General features: G+C 50.0%; 1 protein-coding gene across 1 annotated transcript in view; it reads right to left on the reverse strand.

Moving 5' to 3' along the window:
• Positions 1 to 384: 384 nt before the first annotated feature.
• The window catches only part of LOC139279406 (interleukin-6 receptor subunit beta-like), a 213,616-nt gene continuing 197,782 nt past the window's right edge, over positions 385 to 16,218 (reverse strand). The window contains exons 14-16 of the mRNA XM_070898516.1: positions 5,813 to 5,909; positions 2,247 to 2,328; positions 385 to 1,430 (exon numbers count right to left, since the gene is read on the reverse strand). Of these exons, the coding sequence (XP_070754617.1) occupies positions 945 to 1,430; positions 2,247 to 2,328; positions 5,813 to 5,909 (665 nt within the window). The 3' untranslated portion in view covers positions 385 to 944. The remainder of the gene's footprint in view (positions 1,431 to 2,246; positions 2,329 to 5,812; positions 5,910 to 16,218) is intronic.

The raw sequence follows: 16,218 nt of genomic DNA on the forward strand, positions 1-16,218 counted from the left end.
TATACAGGGTATTGGTGAGGCCACACCTGGAATACTGCATGCAGTTTTGGATTCGATATTTACGAAAGGATATACTTGCTTTGGAGGCAGTTCAGAGAAGGTTCACTAGGTTGATTCTGGGGATGAGGGGTTTGACTTATGAGGAAAGGTTGAGTAGGTTGGGCCGCTACTCATTGGAATTCCGAAGAATGAGAGGTGATCTTATCGAAACGTATAAGATTATGAGGGAGCTTGACAAAGTGGATGCAGAGAGTATGTTTCCACTGATGGGGGAGACTAGAACTCGAGGGCATAATCTTAGAATAAGGGGCCGCCCATTTAAAACTGAGATGAGGAGAAATTTCTTCTCTGAGGGTTGTAAATCTGTGGAATTCGCTGCCTCGGAGAGCTGTGGAAGCTGGGACATTGAATAAATTTAAGACAGAAATAGACAGTTTCTTAAACGATAAGGGGATAAGGGGTTATGGGGAGCGGGCCGGGAAGTGGAGCTGAGTCCATGATCAGATCAGCCATGATCTTATTGAATGGTGATGCAGGCTGGAGAGGCCGTATGGCCTACTCCTGTTCCTATTTCTTATGTTCTTATGTTCACACAACCTGGCACTTCAACATGGTCTCTGATGCTAAGGGGGAAGAGACAGTTAGACTCATCAATGATTCATCAATCAGTCACCATTGTGTCCCCATCGTATGACCATCGTGTCCTCATCATGTACCCATCGTGTCCCCATTGTATCCCCATTGTGTGACCATCTTGTCCCCATTGTGTGGCCATTGTGTGACCATTGTGTGACCATCGTGCCCCCATCGTGTCCACATTGTGTGACCATTGTGTCTGCATCGTGTCTCCATTGTGTCCCCATTGTGTGACCATCGTGTCCCCATTGTGTGACCATCGTGTCCCCATTGTATCCCCATTGTGTGACCATTGAAGCATTATTGTGTCACCAAGTGTCGCCATTGTGTTCGGACTCTAGTCCCCATAAAAGTGGAAATATTTTCCATATTGCCTCCTCTCCAACTATAACATCTGACAGTGAAATATCCTGGGAGAGTTCACCGTCATTCTCCACATACTTTGTAAACCATGGTTTCTCGTATGGTTTGGGACTTGGTGTTAATTCGTGCAAAAGAGGTTGAGTTGAATCTGATCTGAGGAAGAGTATGGGTGGAGCTTTGTGGCCTTCATAATGTAGCACAGTGGCATACTGAGACATCCCAGAACCATTGCCAACAGCAACGGCCGGGGACTCTGACAGAGAATCACCACTGCTGGTGCTCTGTCCATCACTCTTAATCCTCATCGCCTTTTCGTCTTCTACCAAGTGCATTGATTTTCGTGCAAAAGCCGTGTTCTTCCCAGTGTCTCCATAAAGCAGAGTTAAAGAGGAGACTACGCAGTCAGGAGTCCCTTCCGAACAATTCCAAACCTTAAACAAATCAAACGTCTCAAATTATCTTACTCCTAATGGACACGAGTCATACACAGAGATTCGATAAAATCATAATCAATTCTATGTACAGTATCTGAATAATCAAATTCACCCACGAAAATAGTTCAAAATATTAAATAGAGTACTAACAAGAACTTTCATTTCGTTATTGAAAGATTAATGTTTTCAGTTTGGAAGGTAAAATTCCAAATTCAATCTTAACCCTAACTCTAATCCTGATCCTGACCCGAACTCCAACACTTCCTCACACCCTCTTTCACAACACCCACAAACACAAACATTCCACACACACACACTCCACACACACACACTCCACACACTCTCCACATACACTCAACACACACACACTCCACACACACACACACACTCCACACACTCTCCACATACACACACTCCACACACTCCACACACACACTCCACACACATGCACATACACACACTCCACACACATACACACGCACTCCACACATACACACACTCCACACACACAAACACTCCACACACACAAACACATTCCACACGCACACACACTCTCCACACACACACACACACACACACTCCACACACACACACACACATGCACACACTCCACACACAGAAAGGTGGGTTGGAGCGAGGGAGAGTTACAGGAGGGAGAGTGTCAGATGGGAGGGAGGGGGATGGACGGATGAGAGGGAGGGTGGGGGACGGGCAGGAGGGAAGGAGACGGGAGGGAGAGAGGGGGATGGGCTGCTGTAGCCACTGAATGCGGGTTGCCCCACAAAATTAGCGAGGGCGAAATGGATGTTGTACCTGGGCTTGGCTCCCTGGGGTCCAGCCTGCCAGGCTGCTGTTCGCAGGGTTCGGGATCTTTGGCCAGACCTTTCCCATCGTCCTGTCAATCACATCAAATACATTGGCCGTAAATCATTCAAACACAGAGTATGACGCAATGATCATCTTTAAAAGCTTTTTGTGAATTGTGAAATAGAATGACACGGAGTGTGGGGGATGGACCGTTCGAGACGGGAGGTCACATAATCGGACATCCAGAAAGACACCCAAGCAGACTTGTAAACCCTATCACAGCACCAAGACTGAGCCAGCAATCTGAGCCAGTGATATTATACCCACGGACCCCATTCCCATTCCTCTCAGCCTGCTCACTTCCCGTACACTTCAATATTCAATCAATGCATCCAATCTCTACAATGGTGAGTGAGAAGGCCACTTGCAGAATCCTTTCTAATTTCCCATTAACTCCTCTCCCAGGATCGGAACTTCACACTCCATCAGTCCAGTCTCATCACAAATCTGACTATAACTGAGAGGCAGTTAGAGCGGTGTCTCCAACGTCTCGTTTCCCCAGAACTAATCCGCTGGGGGTCCTGTCCACCAAAGTTAAGCAAAACTGCTTACATTCCTTGCAGCAAATTCATCTAACGGGCAAATAAATATTCTGTGCTTAAAGGAACTGCTAAAAAGACAAACGCACATCATAGTGTGAAAGTGTCAGCCGTGGCTCAGTGGGCAGCACTCGCACCTCCGAGTCAGAAGGCTGTGGGTTCAAGTCCCACTCCAGAGACTGGAGCACAAAATCCAGGCTGACACTTCAGTGCAGTAGTGAGGGAGTGCTGCAGTGTCGGAGATGCTGTCTTCCGAAGATCCCATGGCACAAGAAGAGCGGTGGAGTTATCCCTGGTTTCCTAGCCAATATTTATCCCTCAAACTTGCTGTTTGTGGGAGCTTGTTGTGCGCAAATTATCTGTCACGTTTCCTACATTACAACAGTGACTACACTTCTAAAAGTACGTCATTGGCTGAAAGCTGTTATAGAAATCCCGGCCGGCTGCTTCCCGCGGGTGATCGAGTGAAAAAGGTAAAAAAAAATGTGCACTTACCTTATCCTGCTGTGCCCATGCGAGTTCTGGGTTCTGAGGCCTCCATTGACTGCGCATTGCAGTGCGTGCACGTCGGGACATTCGCAGGGCTGGAGCTGCAGTCACATGGTTCTGGGCAGCCAATCATGCTACATATTTTCTCATTCATAGTAATGGGATTCCGTAGTTGGAGTTCTCATTATTATGAATGAGAAACCCCCCCCAAACACTCAAAACACCAATAAAAAAATAGAAAAAATACACCACATATTTAACATTAATTTAAATTAAAGTTATTTTATGTCATTTTAAAAAATATATTTTTTTCCTATTTTTTAAAAAAGTTTTTTTAATTATAGTTTAAAATAAACTACTTTAGTGGGGAGGGTTTTTATTAATAAAATTGTGTTTTAAAATTTTATTTTATTAGGCTTTTGTGTGTTTTAAAACTCCTACGCCTGTAACAGGCGTTTATCAGGTGCAAGAGTTTGGAGGACATTTGCTGGGCAGGATATGGGTAAATCCCGCAATCTTGCCCGTGCAAATGTCCTCGCTCCCGAGATATGGAGGATCTGTCACGCTCCAGCTTTACAGATCGGAAAAGCTGGTTTTCAGTGTACAGACCAGGGGAGGCCAGGATTTCTGGGCCAATACTTTTTTTTTGAAACTGACTATTAAATGAAGGGACACACATCACAGTTTGAAAATGACTTGGGTTGGAAGGCTGTAACTAGTGGGGTACCGCAAGGATCGGTGCTTAGGCCTCAGCATTTACAATCTGTATCAATGATTTGGATGAGGGACCGAGTGTAAAATTTGCTGATGATACAAAGCTAGGTGGGAATGTAAGTTGTGAGGAGGATGCAAAGAGGCTTCAAGGAGATATAGACAGGCACAGTGAGTGGGCAAGAACATGGCAAATGGAATATAATGTGGAGAAATGTGAAGTTATCCAGTTTGGTAGGAAAAATAGAAAAGCAGAGTATTTTTTAAACGGTGAGAGATTGGGAAATGTTGGTGTTCAGAGGGACCTGGGTGTACACCAATCACTGAAAGTTAACCTGCAGGTACAGCAAGCAATTAGGAAATAAAATGGTATGTTCTGCCTTTATTACAAAACGATTGGGATATGAGATTAAAGACGTCTTACTGTAATTATATAGGGCCCTGGTGAGACCGTACCTGGAGCATTGTGTACAGTTTTGGTCTCCTTACCTAAGGAAGGATATACTTGCCATAGAGGGAGTGCACCTAAGGTTTCCCAGACTGATTCCTGGGATGGGAGGATTGTCCCATGAGGTGAGATTGTGTAGACTAGGGGCTGATTTTCAGTCTTCTGCCAGCCATGTTAGCAACCCCGGAGGGGCGGCAATGGCGGCGGTAAGCATTACCGGGTGGACGGTCAGCTTCCAGCTCCCTGCCGAGACATTCGGTGCCGGTTTCGCGGGGCATGGAGCATTACCGCCCGGAGGAGGCGAGCCGGTGTGCAACGCGCCTGGTTGTGATACTGACTCGATTTTTAGCTGCTGCCCAACCCATAGCGCTGCGTAGATCGTCGTGCTGGGAACACCTGTGATATCGGGCAGGTCAGTAATGTCCACCTCAGGTAAGTACGATTAGTTTTTTTTGGGGATTTACGTTGTGGTGGCATGAGTTATTTATTGGGAATGTTTTGGGTGGGTTTTTGTCAGGTTTTTTCCCCAGGCCTCTCTTAGAGCGCTCCGAGGCCGGCTGTTTAGCTTGGGATATTTACTTGCTCAGCCGGCCTAGCACCCTTCGAGAGGTGTGTAATGTCCACCTCCTCCTACCCCCGCTGCCCCCTTCGCGCTCCGCCCCACACTCAGGGCCCAGCTGATAAATTTTGCTGACTGAAGCTCAAACTGTTCCCGGCACAAACTTTACCGCCCCAAAATCAGCAGAACCGAAAATCCAGCGGTAAGCCTATATTCCCCAGGGTATGGAAGAATGAAAGGTGATCTCATTGAAATGTATAACATTCTTAAGGGGCTTCTAGGGTAGATGCAGAGAGGATGTTTCCCCGGGCTGGGGATTCTATAACCAGGGGTCACAGTCTCAGAATAAGGGGGCGGCCATTTAGGACTGAGAGGAAGAGACATTTCTTCGCTGAAAGGGTTGTAAATCTTTGGAATTCTCTACCCGAGAGGGTTGTGGATGGTCAGTCATTGAGTATATTCAAGACAGAGATTGATAGATGTGTGGATACTAAGGGAAGCGAGGGATAATCAGAATACTGCGGGAAGGTGGATTGATGTAGATCTTTCGCCATGATCTTATTAAATAGCGGAGCAGGCTTGAGGGGCCGAATGGCCTATTCCTGCTCCTATTTCTTATGTTCTAAACAGAGGGACAAACATCACCAGCAGCTGCGAGATGGATCTGAGAGTCCTGCTTCTTGCTCGCTCTGCTGCAGACCTCCTATAAGCAGGAATACTGAGCAACCGAGTCGCTCTACTCATCACACGTCACTCGGCTCCTTACATTTTTTGTCGAAGAAAACACATCAGCAGCAGAAGGGACATCAGTAAAAGGACAAGCGGGCAGAGCCAAGCAAGGACGGGCAGCAGGCCCCCGTCATCTGAAAGAGAAAACAGCATTGTTACTTCAGCATTACCATCGCCGAATCCCACCATCAACATCCTGGGGGTCACCATTGACCAGAAACGTAACTGGACCAGCCACATAAATACTGTGACAACAAGAGCTGGTCAGAGGCTGGGTATTCTGTGGCGAGTATCTCCCCTCCTGACTCCCCAAAGCCTTTCCACCATCTACAAGGCACAAGTCAGGAGTGTGATGGAATAGTCTCCACTTGCCTGGATAAGTGCAGCTCCAACAACATACCAGAAGCTCGACAAAGCAGCCCATTGATTGGCACCCCATCCACCACCTTAAACATTCACTCCCTCCACCACCGGCGCACTGTGGCTGCAGTGTGTACCATCTACAAGATGCACTGCAGCAACTCGCCAAGGCTTCTTCAGCAACACCCCCAAACCCGAGACCTCTAGCACCTAGAAAGACAGCAAGTGTATGGGAACACCACCACCTCACGTTCCCCTCCAAGTCACACACCATCCTGACTTGGAAATATATCGGCTGTTCCTTCATCGCGTCTGGATCACAATCCTGGAACTCTCTCCCTAACAGCACTGTGGGAGCACCTTCACCACACGGACTGCAGCGGCTCAAGAAGGCGGCTCACCACCACCTTCCCAAGGGCGATTAGGGATGGGCAATAAATGCTGGCCTTGCCAGCGACGCCCACATCCCATGCACGAATGTTTTAAAAATTAGAAATCTTCTAAATCTGTCTCTCTGCCTGTCCCTCAATCTGTCTCTCAGTCTGTCTCTCAGTCTGTCCCTCAGTCTGTCCCTCAGTCTGTCCCTCAGTCTGTCCCTCAGTCTGTCTCTCAGTCTGTCCATCAGTCTGTCCCTCAGTCTGTCTCTCAGTCTGTCCATCAGTCTGTCCCTCAGTCTGTCCATCAGTCTGTCCCTCAGTCTGTCTCTCAGTCTGCCTCTCAGTCTGCCTCTCTGTCTGTCCCTCAGTCTGCCTCTCAGTCTGTCTCTCAGTCTGTCTCTCAATCTGTCTCTCTGTCTGTCCCTCAGTCTGCCTCTCAGTCTGTCTCTCTGTCTGCCCCTCAGTCTGCCTCTCAGTCTGCCTCTGTTTCTGCCTCTCAGTCTGTTCCTCAGTCTGTTCCTCAGTCTGTTCCTCAGTCTGTCTCTCTCTCTGTCTATCTCTCTGTCTCTCTCTCTGTCTCTCTCTCTGTCTCTCTCTCTGTCTCTCTCTCTGTCTCTCTCTCTGTCTCTCTCTCTGTCTCTCTCTCTGTCTCTTCTCTGTCTCTTCTCTGTCTCTTCTCTGTCTCTCTGTCTCTCTCTCTGTCTCTCTGTCTCTCTGTCTCTCTGTCTCTCTCTCAGTGTGCCTCTTTTTCTCAGTCTGTCCCTCAGTCTGTCTCTATGTCTCTTTTGCTCAGTCTGCATCTCAATCTGTTTGTCTCTCAGTCTGTCTCTCAGTCTGTCCCTCAGTCTGTCTGTCTCTCAGTCTCTCTCTCAGTCAGTCTCTCTGTCTCTCAGTGTGCCTCTTTCTCTCAGTCTGTCCCTCTGTCTGTCCCTCTGTCTGTCTCTCTGTCTGTCCCACAGTCTGTCCCTCAGTCTGTCTCTCAGTCTGTCCCTCAGTCTGTCTCTCAGTCTGTCTCTCAGTCTGCCTCTCTGTCTGTCTCTCAGTCTGTCTCTCAGTCTGTCTCTCAGTCTGTCCCTCAGTCTTTCTCTCAGTCTGTCCCTCAGTCTGTCCCTCAGTCTGTCCCTCAGTCTGTCCCTCAGTCTGTCCCTCAGTCTGTCTCTCAGTCTGTCTCTCGGTTTGTCTCTCTGTCTGTCTCTCTGTCTGCCTCTCTGTCTGTCCCACAGTCTGTCCCTCAGTCTGTCTCTCAGTCTGTCCCTCAGTCTGTCTCTCAGTCTGTCTCTCAGTCTGTCCCTCAGTCTGTCTCTCAGTCTGTCTCTCAGTCTGTCTCTCAGTCTGTCCCTCAGTCTTTCTCTCAGTCTGTCCCTCAGTCTGTCCCTCAGTCTGTCCCTCAGTCTGTCCCTCAGTCTGTCCCTCAGTCTGTCTCTCAGTCTGTCTCTCGGTTTGTCTCTCTGTCTGTCTCTCTGTCTGCCTCTGTCTCTCTGTCTGTCCCTCAGTCTGTCTGTCAGTCTGTCCCTCAGTCTGCCTCTCAGTCTGCCTCTCAGTCTGTCTCTCAGTCTGTCCCTCAGTCAGTCCCTCAGTCTGTCCCTCAGTCTGTCTCTCTGTATGTCCCTCAGTTTGTCCCTCAGTCTGCCTCTCAGTCTGTCTGTCAGTCTGTCCCTCAGTCTGCCTCTCAGTCTGCCTCTCAGTCTGTCTCTCAGTCTGTCTCTCAGTCTGTCCCTCAGTCTGTCTCTCAGTCTGTCTCTCAGTCTGTCTCTCAGTCTGTCCCTCAGTCTGTCCCTCAGTCTGTCCCTCAGTCTGTCCCTCTGTCTGTCTCTCGGTTTGTCTCTCTGTCTGTCTCTCTGTCTGCCTCTGTCTCTCTGTCTGTCCCTCAGTCTTTCTCTCAGTCTGTCTCTCAGTCTGTCCCTCTGTCTGTCCCTCAGTCTGTCCCTCAGTCTGCCTCTATGTCTCTTTTGCTCAGTCTGTATCTCAGTCTGTTTCTATCTCTCAATCTGTCTCTCAGTCTGTTCCTCAGTCTGTCTCTCAGTCTGTCCCTCAGTCTGTCTCTCAGTCTGTCCCTCAGTCTGTCCCTCAGTCTGTCTCTATGTCTCTTTTTCTCAGTCTGTATCTCAGTATGTTTCTGTCTCTCAGTCTGTCCATCTGTCTGTCTCTCAGTCTGTCCCTCAGTCTGTCCCTCAGTCTGTCCCTCAGTCTGTCCCTCAGTCTGTTCCTCAGTCTGTTCCTCAGTCTGTCCCTCAGTCTGTCCCGCAGTCTGTTCCTCAGTCTGTCTCTCTCACTGTCTCTCTCTCTGTCTCTCAGTGTGCCTCTTTTTCTCTGTCTGTCCCTCAGTCTGTCTCTATGTCTCTTTTGCTCAGTCTGTATCTGAGTCTGTTTCTGTCTCTCAGTCTGTTCTCTCTGTCTGTCCCTCAGTCTGTCTCTCAGTCTGTCCCTCAGTCTGTCTCTCAGTCTGTCTCTCAGTCTGTCTCTCAGTCTGTCTCTCAGTCTGTCTCTCAGTCTGTCTCTCTGTCTGTCCCTTTGTCTGTCCCTCTGTCTGCCTCTCAGTCTGCCTCTCAGCCTGTCTCTCTGCCTGTCCCTCAGTCTGCCTCACAGTCTGTCCTTCAGTCTGCCTCTCAGTCTGTCTCTCTGTATGTCCCTCAGTCTGTTCCTCTGTCTGTCTCTCTGTGTGTCTCTGTCTCTCTGTCTGTCCCTCAGTCTGTCCCTCAGTCTGTCCCTCAGTCTGCCTCTCAGTCTGTCTCTGTTTCTGTCTCTCAGTCTGTTCCTCAGTCTGTTCCTCAGTCTGTCCCTCTGTCTGTATCTCTGTCTGTCTCTCTCAGTCTGTCTCTCAGTCTGTTTCTATCTCTCAGTCTGTCTCTCAGTCTGTTCCTCAGTCTGTTCCTCAGTCTGTCTCTCAGTCTGTCCCTCTGTCTGTATCTCTGTCTGTCTCTCTCAGTCTGTCTCTCAGTCTGTTTCTATCTCTCAGTCTGTCTCTCAGTCTGTTCCTCAGTCTGTCTCTCAGTCTGTCCCTCTCACTGTCTCTCTCTCTGTCTCTCTCTCTGTCTCTCTCTCTGTCTCTCTCTCTCTGTCTCTCAGTGTGCCTCTTTTTCTCTGTCTGTCCCTCAGTCTGTCTCTATGTCTCTTTTGCTCAGTCTGTATCTCAGTCTGTTTCTGTCTCTCAGTCTGTCTCTCTGTCTGTCCCTCAATCTGTCCCTCAGTCTGTCTCTGTCTGTCCCTCAGTCTGTCTCTCAGTCTGTCTCTCAGTCTGTCTCTCAGTCTGTCCCTCTGTCTGTCCCTCTGTCTGCCTCTCAGTCTGCCTCTCAGCCTGTCTCTCTGCCTGTCCCTCAGTCTGCCTCTCAGTCTGTCCTTCAGTCTGCCTCTCAGTCTGTCTCTCTGTATGTCCCTCAGTCTGTCTCTCTGTCTGACTCTCCGTCTGTCCCTCTGTCTGTCTCTCTGTGTGTCTCTGTCTCTCTGTCTGTCCCTCAGTCTGCCTCTCAGTCTGTCTCTGTTTCTGTCTCTCAGTCTGTTCCTCAGTCTGTTCCTCAGTCTGTCCCTCTGTCTGTATCTCTGTCTGTCTCTCTCAGTCTGTCTCTCAGTCTGTTTCTATCTCTCAGTCTGTCTCTCAGTCTGTTCCTCAGTCTGTCTCTCAGTCTGTCCCTCAGTCTGTCTCTCTCTCTGTCTCTCTCTCTGTCTCTCAGTGTGCCTCTTTTTCTCAGTCTGTCCCTCAGTCTGTCCCTTTGTCTGTCCCTCTGTCTGTCTCTCTGTCCCTCAGTCTGCCTCTCAGTCTGTCCCTCAGTCTGTCCCTCAGTCTGTCTCTCAGTCTGTCTCTCAGTCTGTCTCTCAGTCTGTCTCTCAGTCTGTCTCTCAGTCTGTCTCTCTGTCAGTCCCTCAGTCTGTCCCTCAGTCTGCCTCTTTGTCTCTTTTGCTCAGTCTGTATCTCAGTCTGTTTCTATCTCTCAATCTGTCTCTCAGTCTGTTCCTCAGTCTGTCTCTCAGTCTGTCCCTCAGTCTGTCTCTCAGTCTGTCTCTCAGTCTGTCTCTCAGTCTGTCCCTCAGTCTGTCTCTCTCTCTGTCTCTCTCTCTGTCTCTCAGTGTGCCTCTTTTTCTCAGTCTGTCCCTCAGTCTGTCCCTTTGTCTGTCCCTCTGTCTGTCTCTCTGTCCCTCAGTCTGCCTCTATGTCTCTTTTGCTCAGTCTGTATCTCAGTCTGTTTCTATCTCTCAATCTGTCTCTCAGTCTGTTCCTCAGTCTGTCTCTCAGTCTGTCCCTCAGTCTGTCTCTCAGTCTGTCTCTCAGTCTGTCTCTCAGTCTGTCCCTCAGTCTGTCTCTCTCTCTGTCTCTCTCTCTGTCTCTCTCTCTGTCTCTCAGTGTGCCTCTTTTTCTCAGTCTGTCCCTCAGTCTGTCCCTCAGTCTGTCTCTCAGTCTGTCTCTCAGTCTGTCTCTCAGTCTGTCTCTCAGTCTGTCACTCTGTCAGTCCCTCAGTCTGCCTCTATGTCTCTTTTGCTCAGTCTGTATCTCAGTCTGTTTCTATCTCTCAATCTGTCTCTCAGTCTGTTCCTCAGTCTGTCTCTCAGTCTGTCCCTCAGTCTGTCTCTCAGTCTGTCCCTCAGTCTGTCCCTCAGTCTGTCTCTCAGTGTACCTCTTTTTCTCAGTCTGTCCCTCAGTCTGTCCCTCAGTCTGTCTCTATGTCTCTTTTTCTCAGTCTGTATCTCAGTATGTTTCTGTCTCTCAGTCTGTCCATCTGTCTGTCTCTCTGTCTGTCCCTCAGTCTGTCCCTCAGTCTGTCCCTCAGTCTGTCCCTCAGTCTGTCCCTCAGTCTGACCCTCAGTCTGTCCCTCAGTCTGTCCGTCAGTCTGTCCCTCAGTCTGTTCCTCAGTCTGTTCCTCAGTCTGTCTCTCAGTCTGTCCCTCAGTCTGTCCCTCAGTCTGTCCCTCAGTCTGTCCCTCAGTCTGTCCCTCAGTCTGACCCTCAGTCTGTTCCTCAGTCTGTCTCTCAGTCTGTCTCTCAGTCTGCCTCTCAGTCTGCCTCTCAGTCTGCCTCTCAGTCTGCCTCTCAGTCTGCCTCTCAGTCTGCCTCTCTGTCTGACTCTCAGTCTGTCTCTCAGTCTGTCTCTCAGTCTGTCCCTCTGTCTGTCTCTCGGTTTGTCTCTCTGTCTGTCTCTCTGTCTGCCTCTGTCTCTCTGTCTGTCCCTCAGTCTTTCTCTCAGTCTGTCTCTCAGTCTGTTCCTCAGTCTGTCTCTCAGTCTGTCTCTCAGTCTGTCTCTCAGTCTGTCTCTCAGTCTGTCTCTCAGTCTGTCTCTCAGTCTGTCCCTCAGTCTGTCTCTCAGTCTGTCCCTCAGTCTGTCCCTCAGTGTACCTCTTTTTCTCAGTCTGTCCCTCAGTCTGTCCCTCAGTCTGTCCCTCAGTCTGTCCCTCAGTCTGTCCCTCAGTCTGTTCCTCAGTCTGTTCCTCAGTCTGTCTCTCAGTCTGTCCCTCAGTCTGTCCCTCAGTCTGTCCCTCAGTCTGTCCCTCAGTCTGTCCCTCAGTCTGACCCTCAGTCTGTTCCTCAGTCTGTCTCTCAGTCTGTCTCTCAGTCTGTCTCTCAGTCTGCCTCTCAGTCTGCCTCTCAGTCTGCCTCTCTGTCTGACTCTCAGTCTGTCCCTCAGTCTGTCTCTCAGTCTGTCCCTCAGTCTGCCTCTCAGTCTGCCTCTCAGTCTGCCTCTCTGTCTGACTCTCAGTCTGTCCCTCAGTCTGTCTCTCAGTCTGTCCCTCAGTCTGTCCCTCAGTCTGTCCCTCAGTCTGTCTCTCAGTCTGTCTCTCAGTCTGTCTCTCAGTCTGTCCCTCTGTCTGTCTCTCGGTTTGTCTCTCTGTCTGTCTCTCTGTCTGCCTCTGTCTCTCTGTCTGTCTCTCTGTCTGTCCCTCAGTCTTTCTCTCAGTCTGTCTCTCAGTCTGTTCCTCAGTCTGTTCCTCAGTCTGTCTCTCAGTCTGTCTCTCAGTCTGTCTCTCAGTCTGTCCCTCAGTCTGTCTCTCAGTCTGTCCCTCAGTCTGTCCCTCAGTGTACCTCTTTTTCTCAGTCTGTCCCTCAGTCTGTCCCTCAGTCTGTCTCTATGTCTCTTTTTCTCAGTCTGTATCTCAGTATGTTTCTGTCTCTCAGTCTGTCCATCTGTCTGTCTCTCTGTCTGTCCCTCAGTCTGTCCCTCAGTCTGTTCCTCAGTCTGTTCCTCAGTCTGTCCCTCAGTCTGTTCCTCGGTCTGTCCCTCTCACTGTCCCTCAGTCTGTCCCTCAGTCTGACCCTCAGTCTGACCCTCAGTCTGACCCTCAGTCTGTCCCTCAGTCTGTCCCTCAGTCTGTCTCTCTGTCTGACTCTCTGTCTGACTCTCTGTCTGACTCTCTGTCTGACTCTCTGTCTGACTCTCAGTCTGTCTCTCAGTCTGTCCCTCAGTCTGCCTCTCTGTCTGTCCCTCAGTCTGTCCCTCAGTCTGTCCCTCAGTCTGTCTCTGTTTCTGTCTCTCAGTCTGTTCCTCAGTCTGTTCCTCAGTCTGTCCCTCTGTCTGTATCTCTGTCTGTCTCTCTCAGTCTGTCTCTCAGGCTGTTCCTCAGTCTGTCTCTCAGTCTGTCCCTCTGTCTGTATCTCTGTCTGTCTCTCTCAGTCTGTCTCTCAGTCTGTTTCTATCTCTCAGTCTGTCTCTCAGTCTGTTCCTCAGTCTGTCTCTCAGTCTGTCCCTCAGTCTGTCTCTCTCACTGTCTCTCTCTCTGTCTCTCTCTCTGTCTCTCTCTCTGTCTCTCTCTCTGTCTCTCTCTCTGTCTCTCTCTCTGTCTCTCTCTCTGTCTCTCAGTGTGCCTCTTTTTCTCTGTCTGTCCCTCAGTCTGTCTCTATGTCTCTTTTGCTCAGTCTGTATCTCAGTCTGTTTCTGTCTCTCAGTCTGTCTCTCTGTCTGTCCCTCAGTCTGTCCCTCAGTCTGTCCCTCAGTCTGTCCCTCAGTCTGTCCCTCAGTCTGTCCCTCAATCTGTCCCTCAGTCTGTCTCTGTCTGTCCCTCAGTCTGTCTCTCAGTCTGTCTCTCAGTCTGTCTCTCAGTCTGTCTCTCAGTCTGTCTCTCAGTCTGTCCCTCTGTCTGTCCCTCTGTCTGTCCCTCTGTCTGCCTCTCAGTCTGCCTCTCAGCCTGTCTCTCTGCCTGTCCCTCAGTCTGTCTCTCTGTCTGACTCTCCGTCTGTCCCTCTATCTGTCTCTCTGTGTGTCTCTGTCTCTCTGTCTGTCCCTCAGTCTGTCCCTCAGTCTGCCTCTCAGTCTGTCTCTGTTTCTGTCTCTCAGTCTGTTCCTCAGTCTGTTCCTCAGTCTGTCCCTCTGTCTGTATCTCTGTCTGTCTCTCTCAGTCTGTCTCTCAGTCTGTTTCTGTCTCTCAGTCTGTCTCTCAGTCTGTTCCTCAGTCTGTCTCTCAGTCTGTCCCTCAGTCTGTCTCTCTCTCTGTCTCTCTCTCTGTTTCTCAGTGTGCCTCTTTTTCTCAGTCTGTCCCTTTGTCTGTCCCTCTGTCTGTCTCTCTGTCCCTCAGTCTGCCTCTCAGTCTGTCCCTCAGTCTGTCTCTCAGTCTGTCCCTCTGTCAGTCCCTCAGTCTGTCCCTCAGTCTGTCCCTCAGTCTGTCCCTCAATCTGCCTCTATGTCTCTTTTGCTCAGTCTGTATCTCAGTCTGTTTCTATCTCTCAATCTGTCTCTCAGTCTGTTCCTCAGTCTGTCTCTCAGTCTGTCCCTCAGTCTGTCTCTATGTCTCTTTTGCTCAGTCTGTATCTCAGTCTGTTTCTGTCTCTCAGTCTGTCTCTCTGTCTGTCCCTCAGTCTGTCTCTCAGTCTGTCCCTCTGTCAGTCCCTCAGTCTGTCCCTCAGTCTGTCCCTCAATCTGCCTCTATGTCTCTTTTGCTCAGTCTGTATCTCAGTCTGTTTCTATCTCTCAATCTGTCTCTCAGTCTGTTCCTCAGTCTGTCTCTCAGTCTGTCCCTCAGTCTGTCTCTATGTCTCTTTTGCTCAGTCTGTATCTCAGTCTGTTTCTGTCTCTCAGTCTGTCTCTCTGTCTTTCCCTCAATCTGTCCCTCAGTCTGTCTCTCAGTCTGTCCCTCAGTCTGTCTCTCAGTCTGTCTCTCAGTCTGTCTCTCAGTCTGTCCCTCTGTCTGTCCCTCTGTCTGTCCCTCTGTCTGTCCCTCTGTCTGCCTCTCAGTCTGCCTCTCAGCCTGTCTCTCTGCCTGTCCCTCAGTCTGCCTCTCAGTCTGTCCTTCAGTCTGCCTCTCAGTCTGTCTCTCTGTATGTCCCTCAGTCTGTCTCTCTGTCTGACTCTCCGTCTGTCCGTCTTTCTGTGTGTCTCTGTCTCTCTGTCTGTCCCTCAGTCTGTCCCTCAGTCTGCCTCTCAGTCTGCCTCTGTTTCTGCCCCTCAGTCTGTTCCTCTGTCTGTATCTCTGTCTGTCTCTCTCTCTTCTCTCTCTCTGTCTCTCTCTCTGTCTCTCTCTCTGTCTCTCTCTCTGTCTCTCTCTCTGTCTCTCAGTGTGCCTCTTTTTCTCAGTCTGTCCCTCAGTCTGTCTCTCTCACTGTCTCTCTCTCTGTCTCTCAGTGTGCCTCTTTTTCTCTGTCTGTCCCTCAGTCTGTCTCTATGTCTCTTTTGCTCAGTCTGTATCTCAGTCTGTTTCTGTCTCTCAGTCTGTCTCTCTGTCTGTCCCTCAGTCTGTCTCTCAGTCTGTCCCTCAGTCTGTCTCTCAGTCTGTCTCTCAGTCTGTCTCTCAGTCTGTCTCTCAGTCTGTCCCTCTGTCTGTCCCTCTGTCTGTCCCTCTGTCTGTCCCTCTGTCTGCCTCTCAGCCTGTCTCTCTGCCTGTCCCTCAGTCTGCCTCTCAGTCTGTCCTTCAGTCTGCCTCTCAGTCTGTCTCTCTGTATGTCTCTCTGTCTGACTCTCCGTCTGTCCGTCTCTCTGTGTGTCTCTGTCTCTCTGTCTGTCCCTCAGTCTGTCCCTCAGTCTGCCTCTCAGTCTGTTCCTCAGTCTGTTCCTCAGTCTGTCTCTCTGTCTGTCTCTCTCTCTGTCTCTCTCTCTGTCTCTCTCTCTGTCTCTCTCTCTGTCTCTCTCTCTGTCTCTCTCTCTGTCTCTCTCTCTGTCTCTCTGTCTCTCTCTCTGTCTCTCAGTGTGCCTCTTTTTCTCAGTCTGTCCCTCAGTCTGTCTCTATGTCTCTTTTTTGCTCAGTCTGCATCTCAATCTGTTTCTGTCTCTCAGTCTGTCTCTCAGTCTGTCCCTCAGTCTGTCTGTCTCTCAGTCTCTCTCTCAGTCTCTCAGTGTGCCTCTTTCTCTCAGTCTGTCCCTCTGTCTGTCTCTCTGTCTGTCCCTCAGTCTGTCCCTCAGTCTGTCCCTCAGTCTGTCCCTCAGTCTGTCTGTCTCTCAGTCTCTCTCTCAGTCTGTCTCTCAGTCTGTCTCTCTGTCTCTCAGTGTGCCTCTTTCTCTCAGTCTGTCCCTCTGTCTGTCCCTCTGTCTGTCCCTCTGTCTGTCCCTCTGTCTGTCCCTCTGTCTGTCCCACAGTCTGTCCCTCAGTCTGTCTCTCAGTCTGTCCCTCAGTCTGTCCCTCAGTCTGACTCTCAGTCTGACTCTCAGTCTGACTCTCAGTCTGTCCCTCAGTCTGTCCCTCAGTCTGCCTGTCAGTCTGTCTCTCAGTCTGTCCCTCAGTCTGTCTCTCAGTCTGTCTCTCAGTCTGTCCCTCGGTCTGTCTGTCAGTCGGTCCCTCAGTCTGCCTCTCAGTCTGC

The sequence above is a fragment of the Pristiophorus japonicus genome, chromosome 14 (genome assembly GCF_044704955.1).
Source record: "Pristiophorus japonicus isolate sPriJap1 chromosome 14, sPriJap1.hap1, whole genome shotgun sequence".
NCBI classification, from domain to species: Eukaryota; Metazoa; Chordata; class Chondrichthyes; family Pristiophoridae; genus Pristiophorus; species Pristiophorus japonicus.